This window comes from Aotus nancymaae, unplaced genomic scaffold, assembly GCF_030222135.1.
Source record: "Aotus nancymaae isolate 86718 unplaced genomic scaffold, 86718_ANA_hifiasm-v0.15.2.pri h1tg000029l, whole genome shotgun sequence".
In the NCBI taxonomy this organism is placed as follows: domain Eukaryota; kingdom Metazoa; phylum Chordata; class Mammalia; order Primates; family Aotidae; genus Aotus; species Aotus nancymaae.
In genome coordinates, this window is record NW_026988442.1 from 77056443 (window position 1) to 77073943 (window position 17501).

The following is a 17501-nucleotide window of genomic DNA, read 5'->3' on the forward strand; positions in this document are numbered from 1 at the left end:
CTTCCCCCACAGAGCTGGACCATCCTAGGTCCAGCTGTGCTTGCTGTGAATCTTTCAATCCAGAGTGTTTCAGATTGCTGGTCTTTGTGGGGCTGGGACTTGCTGAGCCAGATCACCTGGCTCCCTATTTTAGCCCCCTTTTTTTCAGTTGAGTGGGTGGCTCTGTCTCCCAGGCATTCCTGGTGCCAGTTGAAACAGTGGCCCAGATTTGTGTGAGTTTTTGTGCGGAGACCTGCTGCACCAGCTGAAACAGCCGTGCTGGAAACTTGTGGCGCTTTTCAGCCCGGGAATCTCCTGGTCTGTGGGCAGTAATAACCTATTTGGAAATGCAGTGTTCACTCACCCTCTGTGTTGTTCTCGCTGGGAACTGCACTCCAGAGCTGTTCCTATTCGGCCATCTTGGAGCTGTCCATTATATATGTTTTAAATGGAGAAATTAGTCCATTTACATTCAAGCTTATTATTCATATGTGAGACTTTATTACTGTCATGTTGTTAATTATTTTCTGTTTTTTTAAAATCTTTTCTTTTTCTCTTTTTTTTTCTTTCAGTCTTTGTAGAGACTGTCAAAAATTGCCAATGCTGACTATATTGCAAGTTGTCATGGCGGGGTATCAGGAAAAGTTTTAATTAGCAATAATTGCACCTTGGATAAGCCTCATTGGCTATGATACTGCCACTGTGCTAAGCTTCTTTTCTTTTTCTCTTATTGATTGTTGTGGTTTGGTGGATTTCTGTAGTGGTAACATTTGAGTCATTTCTCTTTCTCCTTTGTGTGATTAATTTAGCAATGAGTTTTATACTTTTGTGTGTTTTCTTGATAGTAAATGTTACCCGTCCTCCTCTTCCTCCTCCTCCTTTTCTTCTTCCTTCTCTTCCTCTTCTTCTTTTTGTGACAGAGCCTTGCTCTGTCACCCAGACTGGAGTGCAGTGGTGTAATCTCTGCTCACTGCAACCTCTACCTCTTGGGTTCAAGTGATTCTCATGCCTCAGCCTCCTGAGTAGCTGGGAAGGTATGCATCACCATGCCTGCTAATTTTTGTATTTCTAGTAGAGATAGGGTTTTGCCATGTTGGCTAGGCTGGCCTTGAACTCCTGGCCTCAAGTGATCTGCCCACCTTGGCCTCCCAAAGTGCTGGGATTACAGGTGTGAGCCACTGCACCTGGTCTAAATGTTATCCTTTTACTTCTAGGTTTAGGACCCTTGAGCATTTCTTGTAGAACTGGTCTAATGGTAAGAAATTCCCTCATCATTTACTTGTCAGGGAAGGACTTTATTTCTCCTTTATTTATGAAGGATAATTTTGCTGGATATAGTACTAGTGGTTGGCATGCACCACCCCCAGCATTTTGAATATATCATTCTGTTCTCTGGACTGTGGGTTTTCTGCTGAGAAATCTAGTATTAGTCCTATGGGGTTTCCTTTTTAGGTGACTAGATGCTTTGCTTTTGATGTCTTTAGGATTAGCTCTTTATCTTTGACTTCAGACAGTATAATTATAATGTGTTGGAGACAATCTTTATATATTGAATCTTTCTGGGGATTGCCAAGCCTCTTGTGTCTGAATGTCTAAGTCTATTGCTAGACTTGGGAAGGTTTCATCTATTATTTTATTACATAGGTTTTCTAATCCTTTCTTTGTTTCTGTACCATCAGGGATACTGATTATTTTTGCTTTAAGTTGTCCCAAGTGTCACAAAGGCTTTGTTCCTTCATTTTTATTATTTTTTCTTTATTTTTGTCTGACTGGATTATTTCAAAAAAATCTATTTTCAAGTTTTGAGATTCTTCTGCCCAATCTAGCCTATTGTTAAAGCTTTCAAATGTATATTGTATTGCCTTCAATGATTTCTTCAGTTCCAGAGTTTCTGTTTGGTTCTTTTAAAAAATATCTATCTCTTTGGTAAATTTCTCATTCATATCCTGAATTGTTTCTCTGATTTCTTTACAATTTTTAGAATTCTCTTGTATTTCACTGAGCTGCTTTAAAATCAATATTTTGAATTCTTTATTTGCAGTTTTAGAAAATTTCTTTTTGATTATGATCTATTGCTGGATAATTACTGTGCTTATTTGGAGGTATCATATTTCCTTGTCTTTTCATGTTTACTGTGATATGTTTACTTTCATGTTACTGTGAATATCCTTACATCAATATCTCCACATCTGATATAATGGTCACTCTTCCTATTTTTAAATTTACTTTTGTAGGGGAAGACTTTTTCCTAAAAATGTATCTGTGGTGTTGGTTGGGTAGGGCACTTTGGCTTTGATTCTGGGTGTGTGTAGTGATGTAGTCTTTTTTTGATTTCTCTGGCTGTAAACAGTATTAGTGCCACCTGCGATTTCCTTGGTGGGTTATGGTGTGGTGAAGTTGTGCTGGGGGCTGGGATGCTATGTTAGTCAGGATTCAGGCCCCTGTAGTGGTAGCAGTGGGCCAACTATGCCTATCTTGGTGTGATTCAGGGTGGTGTGCACTGACACCTGTGGTGGAAGTTACCAGTGGGCCAATTCTTAGGCCTCCAGATGGCTTGCTTGGATGCTGGTAATGGCAGCAGTGGAGTATGTGGGTGGGCAGGATCTCAGGCCTCTGGGCAGCCAGTGTGGCATGGGCAGTGGCAAGCAGTCCATCGGTGGAGTGATTCTCTGGGTTCCAAGCAGTGTGCATGGATGTTGGCTGTGGCTATGATGTGCTGAGTGGGCCAGACTCCAGGCCTGCAGGTGGTGCTTGCAGGCAGGTGCCAGCTGAGGTGGTAGAAGCTGAGAGTTTAGGCCCAATCTCAGATCCCTGGGAGGAGTGCTTAGGTGCTCAAGGTGGTTGATTGGGTTGGGTAATCCTCTGGACTCCAAGCTATATGCTCTATTTCAGAGAGGTAGGTAAAGCCAGGCTGGGTGGGCCTGTGCTCAGGCACCACAACGATAAGAGTAGGCACCAGCCATGGTTTGCAGGGGCAGGGTGATCCTCAGACCACAGATGGAGTGCTTGGGTAAAGGGTGGTAGCAGCTGCACCAAGGCCCTGCCACTGGAGAGGGTGGGGCCATCCTCAGTGGCCACAGCCTGGGCCAGAGGGTAGGAAAAGCACATCTCTCTTATGCCCCGGTTCCAGTGGGACTTGTTCCCCACCCCAGCAGTAGTAGCCTGTTCCTAGCTTATGCCCCCTCCCTGTCTACAGGAGCTCCCACCCAGCTGGCAACTAAGACCGAGCTGCAGCTCACACCCTGCTAGCACCTGAGTCTCTATACCAGTGGCACTCACTTCTTGGCACCAACGGCTGCTGCCCACACCTTGCTTGCTTCTTAGCTCTGGCTATGGGACAACTTTCAGCTCATTCCCCAGTCCCAGTAGCAACAGAGTCTCTGTAATGCCTCAGTCTTGGCACCGCTGGGCCCCAGGACAGTGTGTAGTCTGCCAAAGGGTAGGTCTGAAAATGGCACCTTGCCATAGCTGCTTAGGCTCTGAAAGGGTGTGGGACCCCACGTGAACTCCTCCCTGGAGTGGTTCCATCCCATGATGTCTTAGCAGCTCCTTATGTTAGTTTCAGGGGTTGGGAGGATTGAGGGGCTCTCTTGTGGCAGGACTACAGGACTCCGTGGTGGGGACTAGGGCCTCTGGAAGTCACTCACCCTTTCCTCGCCTTGGAAATTTACTCCTGCTCCCAGTCCATCCCCTCCAGGAAGGCTGTCTCTCTCTCCCTTCTCCTTTCCTGCTTTCTGGTGTTTCTTGTTACCTTTCTGTTGAATTCCAACATTCTCTCTTGGATGGTGTATTCAAAGTATGACTGCTTATATACACTAAGTGGAAGAGGTGGGCACGAAATGCTTCTAATCAGCCACCTCGAAGCCCCTCCTCAGCTTTCTTTTTTTTTTAGAACAGTTTTAGATTTGCATAAAGTTGAGAAGTTTAGAAAGTCCCGTGTACTTGCACCCAGTGCACTCTATTACTAGCATCTCATGAGTGCACATTTGTTACAACTAATAAACCATAACTGATACATTACCAACTGAGGTCCATGCTTTCTTCAGAATTCCTTGATTTTTACCTAATGTCCTTTTTCTGTTCAGGATCTTTCAGCTAGTGGTTGTGTCTCCTCAGGATCTTCTTGGCTGTAATGGTTCAGTCTCCCTTTTTATACCAACTGTTCTGTTTGGTCATTTACTTATTTGTTTTTGAGATGGAGTCTGACTCTGTCACCTAGGCTGGAGTGCAGTGGCGCAATCTTGGCTCACTGCAGCCTCTGCCTCCTGAGTTCAAGCAATTCTCCTGCCTCAGCCTCCCGAGTAGCTGGGATTACAGGCGTGCGCCACTAGACCTGGATAACTTTTGTATTTTTGGTAGACACAGGGTTTCACCATGTTGGCCAGGCTGGTCTCAAACTCCTGGCCTCAGGTGATCCTCCTGCTTCAGCCTTTCAAAGTGCTGGGATTACAGGTGTGAGCCACCGTGCCCAGCCCCAACTGTTTTAGATTATTCACTATTGTGATTATGAAATGAATTCATGGTGAATGCATATACACATAGTTGAAAAATAATCAATATAATGACCTAAATTATAATAGAGGAGGAATAAAAGTAAAGCAATACATAATTAATATTTAAGCGCTCACTTGGAGCTACACCAGAGGTCGTAAAGAAGTAGTCAGATATTTGTACCTATTTATAATTTAAGAACAAGGAGACAACAAGCACTCTAGGATAATAATTACACTTTTTCTTAATTTTGTTGTTATTTTGAAACGGGAGCTGAAAAAATATACACATGTGGGATTACTGGGCCTGTGGGCATCATATATGTGTATGGATACTGTGAATGGAACTGGCTTCTGTGTCCCAATTTTCTAAAGTGGTAAACAGAATACCATCCCTTTCTAGACTTATACAGTAGTTGCATTTTCAGAAAATCCTGTGTGTATTCACAAGATGCAAAAACATTTTGTGTTTATTTGTAAAACAAAGTTAAAGTTCCAATGTGATTAGATGCACATTTTAACTGAAGCAAAGGTCAGGTCTGACATATGAAAGCCATGTGGGACACAGACCAATCTCCTGCATCTGGGGCCACCCCCAACTAAATGTCAGTGGCCCCCTCCTCCCATCATTGTGATGACCAATGAAAGTACCTGCAAATTTCCAAAATGCCCCCTAGGGGGCGGTACCCCTGTGGATTATGGTGGTGGGCAGAGGTCGACAAGGCAGATTGGCCTTCATTTGTTCATTGGTTAAATGAGGACAGTAGTAGCTGAATGAGGGAGACAATGCATGTAAAACACTTAGCTAGGTGCCCGGCACATGGTATGTCCTCCCAACATGTAAACTAGTGCTATCTTCTAGTTAATCGGCAGGGATTGTTTAAGGTGATCCTGTGTCCTCGATATCCAAGTAGGTGTGTGTAAGGAATGCAGATCAGGCAAGCACCCACCATCCGTGCCCCACACATGAAATAAACAGTGAATTATTAATCAATTACAGTTCAGAAAAAGGAGCACCCAGAGGGGAGCTGGAGTCAGAGAAATCTTTCTGGAAAAGACAATAGTGGGTTGTTTAATGAGGGCAGCTGAAACATGATGGGAAATATATTTATTCCATGAATAACAAACAACTCCTAGATCGTTGCTTCTCAAAGTGTGGTCTTCAGACCTGCAGCATCAGCAGCATCGGGAGGTTTGTTCAAAACAGAATCTCAGCCTGGTGGAAAACAAAAAAAGAAACTTTTAACCTGAGGAATGAAAGCCCCTACATGATCAGCCCCAGAGACTTACTGGACTGAAACAGCAGCAGGTGACAACCCCTTGAGTGAAATAATGATCTCTAGGAGCCACTGACTATGTGGGCTCTAGACTAATTTATGCCAAGTAGCCATAAAATGGCCATACATTGGACACCATAACTCCTACCTGACAGTTCAACAATCTACAGCCCATCACTAGCCCAAGTTATCTCTACAAACCAATGAGGATTCCTGTCACACAACTTTCTATCGGCCCTCTCTTTGGTCCCTTTGCCTTTAAAAACCTGCTTATAACAAAGGCTGATGGAGCACTCCTCAAGGCAACTTAGAAATGTCCTGGGTAGCTGTCCTTATTTGGGCTCAAGCAAATTCTTTCATTTATATTTTGTGCCTCAGCCTCTTCCTTTTAGGTCAACAGCCTCTATCCCAGACTGACTGAATTAGAAGCTGCATTTTTCTAAGAAAAATTGTAGGTGTTCATTGGCACACAAACCTTTGTGATGTGCTGGACTTACAGAACCAACTGAGGAGCTAGTGGAAAGAATGATGATACCAGCTCCTCTGGTGAGAATCTGCTGTAGACCGTGTGTGTGTGTGTGTGTGTGTGTGTGTGTGTGTGTGAGAGAGAGAGAGAGAGAGAGAGAGAGAGAGAAAGGCGCAGAGCTAGATGGTCCATATTGTGGAGAGTAATCACAAAGGGTGGTTGCAGAACAACTGGCATCAGAATATGTTGGAGGGGGGAGGTGGGAAGGATTTAAAGGAAGGTTCCCAGCCAGACCCCAGATCTATTGAATCTCAGAGAGCCAGGGAGGAATAATGATTTTTTTTAAAGCCCCCAGATGACTCAGAATGGAGAAGGGCCTTATAAAATACCCATGCCAACGTTCCAGCCCAGAATGATCATGTTAAATTTGGCATCAGAATCTCTAGCAGTTGAATCTTGGATATTTTTGTTCTTAGACTTCTAGGTGATACTTTGAGAGCCATTGACAGGGGGATAAATGGGATAGACTGGAGGAGAAAAGTCAAGGAGATGGCTCCGCAAATATATCTGAAGGATGTTCTATCTCAGAGGATAGAACCAGGATTAGTGGGTAGAGATTTTCATTGTCTTTATCCAAGTAATTGTAACATTTTGTTTTCTTTGCAGCAGGAAGGGATCTTTGAAATGACCTAGTTCAACTCTTTTCAGTTTGTAGTTGAAGAAATTAATGGTCAACAAGGTAAAGTGAGTTGGTCAAGGTCAACTCAGATCTTCTCATTCAAATTCAGTAACAATAACAGCAGCAATGAAATAAAATGAGACCCCTTTTCCCATTTCTGGTGATATTTCCAGTGCACCACAAAGGCATTTAAATCCTACTGTCATTTCAATCACAAGCAAAGCAGACATGAAAAAGGAAAAGGATGACTCTTCAAGAAACAAAGGGGACACCTTTATATGAGGAATTGACATTTTGGAGTATCCAGATTAAACTCAGAGACTGGTATCAATCCAAAGTCGAAAGCCAGACTCTAGAGCTTGGATGTTGATACCATTGAAACAGTAGGGACAGAAAAGGTGTGATATCTTTCCTCCCCATCATAAGGGGCATGGCTAACATGCTTATAACAAAAGACAGGTTAATAAGAGAAAAACGTAACAAATTTATTGAATCAAAGTTTTATGTGATACAGGAGTCTTCAGAAATGAACATGCAAAGACTCAGGGAAAACCATTTTTATGCTTAGATTCAGTGAAGAATGGAGAGCCTTGTAGAAATGTGATGGGACAAAGGGTGTGATCTAATGGTAATGGACTGAGGAGTGAACCCAGCAAGGCCTGTTCAGATTCTTCTTGGCCTCTCTGTGCAGCATGTATAGAGCAGGACCCCTTCTGGAATAAGGGTCTTAGGATCTACTATTAGACAATGTAGGTCCGAGTATTTCTTCATGGCCACCTCTTACACAGAAAGGCAGGGGACCAGGCAGGTTGGAGTACTATTTCTAGGTCATATGACCTCCGTGGGGAAGAGGAATTCTGGTTTCTATGAATTGCTTAGTGGGGAGAAAGTAGGGTGGGAGACAGAGTCTTTGTTTCTAAGGCGGCTTCAGAGGCCTCTTTAGTTTTTTTAGTTCAGACTTAACATACCAAAGTGCCATACGTTGGGGTGTATTTTTCTGAGCCCCAACAAATCCAAGCTGAATTTATTAAACAGCAGGTCCTCTTTTGCTCCTCTCTGGGCAACAAGAGAGCTGGCCTGTGCCCTGGTGTGAACTCTCACTGGTGAGACCAGCCCCACCGCACAAAGTGAATTAAGAGCTGCAGGGGTCAGAGCTGGGGAGACTTCTTGTAGGAGGGAAGCTTCCATGGATTTCTGAAGATCACACAAGAGTTGGATACGCAGAGGGGAAATGAGCCGGTGAGCGAACTGGTTGGGACAAAGGCCCAGGAAGAGTCGAAATGGGGAAGCCTCGGAATTCAAGCATATTCTAGAGTGCCTGCTATCCTAAAGATACCCCATCCCTGGCTAAATGGGTGCTTCAGGGAGAAACTGGGAGGAGTGTTAAAGCTTCTAGAAGGAGGGAGAGCGACGGGCTTGGAGATAGATGAATCCTTTTCCCCTGGATGAGCAGTGAGGATGGCGGCCCAGGCGAGGACCCAGTACAGCCTCTGAAACCTATGCAGCTCCAGAAGAGAAAGATGCTAAATTAAGGGCGCTGTCCGCTCTCCTACCCACGCGCGTCCGCGGGCTTTGCGGACCGCAGAGGAATCCAGTGCGAGGGGTCCCCTCTGGGCACCATCCCGCAGCGCAGGTGGGGCGGGTCCCCGCTACGCCCTAGCCAAGCTCTGCGGGGCCGCCTGTGGGCCCCCACGCCCTCAATAGTGACTCCAGCTTCAGCGTGTCTGGCCCAGCCGGGTTCCTCCCTCCCGTCCTCCTCCGTGAGCCGGCTCCCGCGGCCGGGCCTCGGGGCGGGTCCCTGCCGCCCGCACCTGCCCCCAGGGGCGGAGCGCGGCGGCGACAACGCGGCCCCAGCCTCCGCCACCGGCCGCGGAGCCGTGCGGCTCTCCGCTCCTCCCCGCCCCCGCCCGTGCACCTCCACTCCGCGGCGCCCGCCCGCCGTCTCTCCCTGTCCACGCGGCCCGTCCGTCCGCTCCTCCGCCCGCCGGAGCCGCGGCGCCTCGCACTTCTGACTCGAGTCCCCGCCGCGCTCGTCGTCGCCGCCGCCGCCGCCGCCGCCGGGATCCGCAGCCCCGCGCCATGGAGCCGGCCGCGGGCATCCAGCGCCGCAGCTCCCAGGGGCCCGCCGTCCCGCCGCCGCCTCGGGGCCACGCGCCCCCGGCCGCCGCCCCCGGCCCGGCTCCGCTGAGCTCCCCGGCGCGCGAGCCGCCGCAGCTGGAGGAGGAGCGGCAGGTGCGGATCAGTGAGAGCGGCCAGTTCAGCGACGGCCTGGAGGACCGAGGTGAGCGCTTGCCGCCCGGCCCGGCCGGCGACGGGGGCGGCTTCTCGGGTTCCGCCTCTCCCCACTCGCGGGCTGCGCTTGGCCGGGCGCCGGGCTCGGCGCCTTGGAGCGCGCGGGGGCGCGGAGCCCGGACTTCCCGGCGAGGGCGCGGCGAGCCGAGAGCGGCAGCCCCACCTCCTGCGGCCGGCACCGCCTCGGCTGCGTTCCTTCCCTTCCCTCGAAGCCCAGACCCTGGTTGCCTCCAGGCCGACACCGCCTGGACCCGCGCCCTCCTCTCCGCCAGCTCCAGCCCCTCCTGCGCCCACGGGAAAAGTTTGCGGGAGGCATTTTTTTGCGTTCGGAGCCGAGCGCTCCTGGGCCACTGCGGGCCCTGCTCAGCTCGGAGGGACCCGGGCTCGATGCATCCTCCTTTCCGTGGTCCCCTGCGGCCCCTCCGGCTGCCTGGGAGAACTTCCCTCTGCGGGTATAGCTGCGAGTTGTCCCTCGGCAGCTGCCCGGCTGTCCGCCCCGGCGAAGGGCGCTAGGAGGGGAGCTAGCCGGGACCCGGGCCGTCGCTGGAGCGGTCGCGGGGTCTTGGCGGTCACCGACTGTGGGTCTGCGGTGGGTCCCTGCCCCGTCGTCTGATGATGGGGCAGAGGACTGGGACATTTGGATTCGGGCCACCAACCTCATCTGGATGGATGCCACTGAAACCTGATGGTTCCGGAGGGCGCTTCTGCAGACCCTTTAGAGCCCCCTCCACTGACACCGGCCTGGAGGCCGGCACACGTGCCTCTGCTGGGGGACCACACTCTGCCTCCCACCGACTGCCGATGCCCCCAGGAGTCGCCAGCGTAGGACTGGAGAGACTCCCTGCTCATTCCCGCGTCTCTCTCCTCCATCCCTTCCGCGTTTCCTTTCAGCTTGGATTCTTTGCAGAGGGAGCCCAGTTCTTGGCCGCGCCTGCACCTTTTCTGCTTCTTGCTGATCCGAATCCAAATTGTCCCCCTCAGAACGAAATCTGTGGTTCTACTAAAACCGCTTAGTGGCCAAAGCGAGATTCTTGCAGCCAGGCCCTTCAGGGGAAGCCGGCTCTTTGCACCTCCACCCCCTTTTCTTGGAAGCCTTATTTTGTTGGCTGTGGCGGGTTTATATATTTTAGACTTAGCAGGTTTTTGTCCTATTCTTAGTATCTCCTGTACATTTTTATTCCGGTTTAGTGTTCGGATGCACGATCTCTTTCTCCTTAGAAATTCTAAACTGTAGCATGTGAAATAAAAATGACATGGAAACGGCAGTTCTCAGAGAATCCGCTGAGATGCTCAGCCAGAACTGGAGCTGCTCCAGTGGCAACGAATTCTGCACCTCTGTTGCAGTTTCTCCCCCTGTGCTCACATAACTAGATGCCATTTGAGAAGTGGGGACAGGGAACATCACGAGCACGGAGCAAAACCTCTCACTTTTATTATAGGGTGTGTTCATTACCTTCGCCCCTCTCCAGCTAATGTTGTAGGATTTAAAAATTCCATATTGAAGAAAGAAGCCTGGGTTGAGCTTTTTGTAGCATTGCAGGTCATCTGAAGAGCTGGCCTGTTCCTCCCTACCCCCCAAAAGGATAGGAGAGAAAACAGTGCTAGAGTGAGTTCATATTTAGCATCATTTGGTAGTTCAAGTGTAAAAAGCCCTTCTGAATTCATTCTTAAGGTTATTTTTCTCTGGTCAACGGAATTTCATTTTCCATTATATGATAGCATGAAAGCATTGACTGTTCATAAACTGTCACTGTGTGAGAGCATTGCATATCACACACAGCCTCTCTGTTAGGATGAACCCTATTCCCCAAAGAACGCAGTGCTGTGTGGCATTGAGAGCTGAACGTCAATGTGATATTCTTTTGTTTGACCTCTTCCTGATGGCAACGTTTATGTGGTGAATAAGTGATTTTTGTTAAGTAAACCAGAATATTACCTGGGGAGGTGTATTGTAAGATTCTGTGTTTGTTGTTTGGGTTATTATTTTTTTTTCTTATGGGGCTGCATTTTTCCAATATTGATTTTTGTATCCTTTGGGAATGGGTTGAGTGCAGCTACCTCTTCCCGACTGGTGAGGGGAACAGGGGAGGAGGAAGCCCCAGCACTTGCCTGCTGTGTGTCTCAGCATCCTGCCTGCCTGGCTTTTTTTTAGGCTTAAATAGCTGCAGGCTGTCTGTAGAAGGGTTGAGGGGTACCTCAGATCTGCCGTGTATTTGGCATTCTCTTTTGTCCTAACTCCCTTTGGAGCTATCAGGATGCGATTACAGACCATGGCTAACTCTCATCAAAGGTTTGCTTTTAAACCTAGTGTTTTGGGACTTTGGAGGCATTTCCCCCTTAGAAGTGATGTGGGCTGGTTCTCAGAAACCTAGCTAGCTCAGAATGTCAGTAACTGCAGTGCCATTTGGTTAAGCTTAAATTTCAGGGAGCAAGAGCTCTGTGGTCTAAGACCTTTAGGGGCTAAACACAGCAATCAGGCCAGGTTTATCTTAATCATTCTTCCCATCCCTCTTGAATACCCATTCTTCTCCCACAAGTATTTTCCCACCATTCTGTCTGTAACCTTAGGGCCCAGCTTAGCCTTAGAGAATTATATGTGTCAGCATTTCCCGCCACTTCCCCATCTAACAAAAATTTCCCTTTCTTCAGAGAGTTCAAGCTTGACAAACTTAGGAGAAAGGAATTGGAACTAATGTATACTAGTGTAGAAAACTGATTGCGTCAGCCTCTCCACATATATTTGTACCTTCCCCCTCTCCAAAATAAATAAAAGATCAGTTCCTCATTAGTACAGTCCTATGCTTAGTATTCCCAGGCCCAACTTGCAAATACAGAAAATTTGAGTGAGTTTACAAATTCAAATATGGGTCCAACTATCGGTAGGGAGGATCCAGCCCTGTCTGCAAATCAGAGGCCTGTTGTAACTTCTCTAGGCTGTCCTGCCTTTTCGGGCTGCCTTTCTTCTAGCTTTAAAGCACAGCTTCCTGAAAGCATTAGGAATTCTCACCACATCTTTGTGACTTGTGAGCGTGCCTGCATCCAACATGAGTGTGGAGGTACCTGTGTGTGGACCATTCACTAGGAACTGAGTCTTTATACGTCATCATACTCCACTTCCCCTTGAGGAGTGCAGAGTTTTCTGTTCTTAGGATCGGCTATATCTTTAGAAAGGAAAATCAGCAGAACATAAGCAAAGGTTGAATAGAAACGGGAAAGCCCTTCCATTTTTGAACAGTCTTCCCATTGTACTTATTCCATTTTATTTTTTAATTTTAAAAATCTCACGGAGGAGGCACACACAGGGAACAAGCACTGGTCGTAATTCTGAGAAGTCCCAAGTGCCACTTTAGGGGGACAGTCCGGCTGTCCTGGGCTGTCGTCTGAAAGTCCTCCAGGAGGGTGCTGTTTCACTGGTAGTTGAAGCGTGTAGATTGGTCTGCATGTGTGGTCAGGACTGTTATATTATTGAAACTCGCTGACTTTGGATGGAAAAATAAATGTTAAATGACTGAAGAGAAAATGGGCATCATTGTCATTCCTCTTCGAAAACGAAATCTACTTCTCAAAGGAACCTTGTTTTTTACCCCAGTGGATAAACCTCTGGAGATTGTTGCCGTCAAAATACCTAGCAAACGAACTGCTTATTTGAGTCAGTGCTTAAATGTTACAGCTTCACTTCTGCTGAAAATCAGTTGGCCAGGATGAAAGGAAGATTTTTATATCATTTGGGAAAAGGGACATAAATTATTAAGAGTGTGTGGAATCTGCTCATTTTAGGATAGTGCTGTAACTGGTGATTGTATAGATGAAAATTGGAATGGGGTGGTTTCTGGCAGCTAAGAAATAGACAAAGGGACATGCCATACACTTATTTAAATCGCTTGTACCTGGGCAGAATTTGACAAGGGAGAATGTATTTAGTTTTTCCATCCAAGTCCACTTATGAAGGAAGGTTTGGGGAGGTTTTTACAGAGAGAGGATGGTGATGGTGTCTATGCTCAACATTTGCATTCTCATCTCCCTTTTGACTCTATGTAAGCCTGTAGGTTTCAATTATTTAAAAATCCCTAGGCTGTGAGTTGAGCTCACTCAGCAACCTTCTTGACATTCTGGCTTGTTTTGCTCAGGACTTGTTCAGGGATGCTTGAATCTGGGTTATAAATGGAACTGAGAAGTTTTAGCAGAGCCCTGGTTTTAACTTTTGATCGGGATACAGTTTTTGGCAACCAGAGGCTTAGTGTGGCACCCAGTTGGATGAATGAGATGGTGTCTTTTATGTGATGCGTAGGTGTGGTAAGTCTCACACTATGTGATATTTTACAAATTGGTACCTGAGCTTTGATTACCAATTCCTTCATTCTTTGGAGCTGCTCTGATGAGGCTGCCCAACCTCTGAAATTTGTATCATGGGTTGTTTCACCAGAGATGGTGTAATAAGCTCCTGTTTATGTAAATAGATGGCTGAAAATGCGGTCCTCTGTGCAACTAAGAGATGCTATATATAGTCAAAGGATGCTGATCTATAGTCAAAGGAGAAGGATAAAAATATAAATCAAGATCATTCTGAAGACATTTTGGTCTTTTACCCCAGGCAGTTATGGGCATTGCCTGGGAGTTGTCATGAATTTCTGTTGTTGTCGAGGACTCTCCATGTTGAAAGCATAGGAGCTAAAAATAAAACTTGTCTTATACAAGGCCCACCTGGGAAGCGCCCTCTAGTTTTAGTAGGTTTGCCCCCACTCTAATATTCTGAGAACTTTTTGACATGTGCTTGGTAAAAAGGATGTGTATACTGTAGAGCAGAACGAGGAGGGAAGGAAATGTGGCATGTCATTTGGGCCTGGAGGCTCTTGCTAGAGGTGGTGAAAGAGAAATGGTTCTTCTCCTGCGGATTGTTGGGGGAGCAGTGAGGTCATTTGTAGTCTGACTCCTTGCTTTGGGCAAAACCCAGTCCACCACTTGGGACTGTGCTGGTGAATCAATGCAAATCAATGCCCACAGCTGAGAAGCCTGAAGGCCCAGCTGAATGTGGGTGGTTTGTGCTGTTTTCCTAACGGAAAGGCCTTGTGGGCTGGAACAGCATCTACCTGAGGCCAAGCAGCTTAACACAGGGGCAAAGGAATGTCCTGGTGTGATATGTCAGGGAATGGTGGGGTCTGTGGAATTCTTCGAAAGAGGACGTCTGCTGTTACCCTGCAGAAATACATGGCCCATATTGTCAGAGCCTGTGATTTTTCAAGGGGTGCCAGAAAGCTTGATTTTCATGTGAAATCTCCTAATTGTTAAAACACAGCGTGGGCCAAACAAAACACATCTTGGCCCTTGGGCTGTTACTTTGCAATCTTTGGCTAAGCAATTGTAGCTCTTGCTGTGGGTTTCTTAGTAAGGAAATGTCTAACTTCCTTTTCTCCTTGTTTTGGTCAGGCTTACTAGAAAGCAGCACCCGCCTGAAACCTCACGAAGCCCAGAACTACAGGAAGAAGGCATTGTGGGTGTCCTGGTTCTCCATTATTGTCACCCTGGCCCTAGCGGTGGCTGCCTTTAGTGAGTATCAGGGGTCTCCTCGGCCCATGTGTGCTGCTGTTGCCCGTTTTATTCTCTAAGTCCTGTGGATGTGCTTTTGCTTTTAGTTGGCTGTTATTGATAAGTAATTTTTTTTTAGATGGTTGGAAAGTCAGAGTGCTGATAAATTAATGAAATGGCTTCTCTCCTCTGCAGAGGGACGAGTGGTAAGAAGGCGAGGTGAAGAGTGGTACTGGGAGCCTTGGCTCTCATCAGTATGCGGGTTTGCGGAAGTAGATGCTGGCTGCTGGCTGAATAGTGAAAATACTCTTGGTGGATGCCTTCAGCTTGGGCTGACACATGACACGTATAGCTCCTTAAGATTCCTATTTTAAGCCTAATGCAAGAAGATGGGTGCAGTATTGCAGTGAGCCCTCTCCTTTTCCCTGATCATATGTGTGTAAGGCTTGGAAGAAAATCCTATGCACGTTTTAAGGAAAGGAAAATGGGAGGGTCTTCGCTCAAGTTTTTCAGTGGCCATGGAAACAAAAACATGTATTACAATTAAGACAAACTAAGGAAGTGGAACAGTTTCTGCCAGATAATCCTGTTTGGGGGTTAGGAAGGCCGATGGCATGTGTTTTCTCGACTAACATATTGCAGCCTATGGAAATGTACATGTGCTATTTATTCTTATGAATTGTGCAATGACTCACAAGCCTAAGCAGTGTCAGTTACAGCTCAACCTTGGTAGAAACCCATGTTTTTTTTTTTTTTTTTTTTGATGCTGGGGAGAAGACTGCATTTTGTGACGAATTTATTACCTAATAGAAAGATCTATTTCCTTAGTGATAAGGCATCATATAAGGTATCTCCTGTGACAACTCTCAGATTAGGAGAAAAAAGCCTGTGTCTGCTAGAAGACAAGCTGTGTGTGTGTGTGTGTGTGTGTGTGTGTGTCTTGTTTAAAATTCTATTCTGCAAGGTTAGATCTGCTGCTGGAAGTTGAGGTTGGTTCCCAAGAGGGAATATTAAAATTTGACTAAATGCTCCCTGCAAAACTAGGCATATATTACTTGAAGCAATTTATGTTGGAAACACTGTACTGTATCTTGGCTCTAAAAAAGCCAAACATTTAGAAGTGGAGGGCAATGCATTCCAGAATATAAACATTTTTACCAGTGAGCCAGAAATCTAATCGAGGGGAATTCTGATTCCTGAAAATAGCTACTCCTTCCCCTTGCCCCCGCTTTTTTAATGCTGAAACAAGAATAACAAGCTGGATTGATGTCCCTAGGGGATAATTTGGTAGCAGTGGCTGGTGGAGGACTTTGGATCAGACACCATAATTTACATATGTAAAGGAAAAGGAAAGGAATGAAGGGAGGCGATTTACAAACAGAATAATAGTAACTCAGACAGGTCCATGTGTCTGATAAAGCTGTTTTGATTTATCACGTGGGTGTTTGAATGAGGACCTGAATATGAAGAATTAGTGGGCAAGTCTTCTAGGAGAGTAATATTACATTTGATATACTTAAGTCTCATAATAGACAAAAATTATGAGAAAATTTGATTTCACATGTTACACCTGATCAGTTGGGTTATCTTAAAAATGTTATTCATTTCCCTTAATACAGAAAGACAGTTGCATGGTGCATACAGAATTAGAATATTGCTTTGTGACAAGGGCTTCTCTTTCTTTTAAAAATGATTTTACACCTTCATTGCAGCAAGTATTTAACTTAAATCTTCTAACTTCTAGCCCATAAAATGTTGGCATTAGTGTATAATATCATGATTTGTGTTATCTGTAGTACATTCAATTTGTTCTCATGTTACTTGCAATTTGTTCTGGTTTAGTCAAACCAAAAAATATAGGTGAATTATGTTTTCCCCTACTTTAACTATAGAGTAGCTTTAGTGTTTGTGTGTGTGTTTGTGTGTGTTTCATATCATAAACCCTTGATGTGGTCTCTGATTGTGTTGTTAGGGTTGTTGGTTTTACTATTTAGTTTCCTAAATATATTTCTAATATACACTATTTAAAATCTCTTCCAAAGCATCATTTACATGGTGACAGACTTTTGTGAAATTCTCTTCCTAGTTTTGAATGGAAAGAAATGGAGATTAAGCAATATAAACTAACTTTTGAAGTTATGTTTAAATTAGCATATGAAGAAAAATGGAACATTTCAAAAATGGCAGTTTTTGTAACATGTCACAAAGAGCCCCAGTCCTACTCTTCAAGGAAGGGGGTAGTTAACAAAGATGGATAAGTACAATGCTCTGACTTGCTGCACCTCTGTCCAAACCAGTCAAATGGCTGAGTTGAATTGATTAGTATTTTTAAGAGGATTGCTATAGAATTACTATATGTGATGCTTTGGTGTGGCGAAGTCTTTGGAGTGTGTGCCTGTGTGCATGTGTGTGTTGTGTGTGTGTATGCGTTGGCAGGGGATGTTAATCACGATGAAAAGAAAGCGACTGTATTTATGGACATGGCTTCTTGCTACTGCTGGATGGTGAAAAATTGGGGGCAGGAAGAGCATCCATCCTTGCATGGAATCAGTAATCAAGATGGAAGTAAATGAACTGAGAGATTTTTAAAAACTTTTTTTCAGTTGGGTGGAAGGACAATATTTTTTGGAAAATGATAAATTCTGCCTAAAGATTTACATACAAGGCTGAGGTCTCATTTATTTTATAAACAATTACTATTTTTTGAGGCAGTTGGGTCATCCTTGTAGCTATTCTCTTGCTAAGGGAGGTGTCTTGGAGCCACATCTCCTGGGGTCAGCTGGAGTTCCTGTGTT

General features: G+C 45.9%; 1 protein-coding gene and 1 non-coding gene across 2 annotated transcripts in view; one reads left to right on the forward strand and one right to left on the reverse strand.

The window, feature by feature from the left end:
- Positions 1 to 551: 551 nt before the first annotated feature.
- On the reverse strand, positions 552 to 691 carry LOC135277027 (U4 spliceosomal RNA). The gene has a single exon (XR_010344640.1). It is a non-coding gene; the product is annotated as a U4 spliceosomal RNA (small nuclear RNA).
- An 8202-nt stretch (positions 692 to 8893) lies between these two features.
- Positions 8894 to 17501, forward strand: part of TMEM163 (transmembrane protein 163) — a 262349-nt gene continuing 253741 nt past the window's right edge. The window contains exons 1-2 of the mRNA XM_021667922.2: positions 8894 to 9172; positions 14608 to 14727. Of these exons, the coding sequence (XP_021523597.2) occupies positions 8971 to 9172; positions 14608 to 14727 (322 nt within the window). The 5' untranslated portion in view covers positions 8894 to 8970. The remainder of the gene's footprint in view (positions 9173 to 14607; positions 14728 to 17501) is intronic.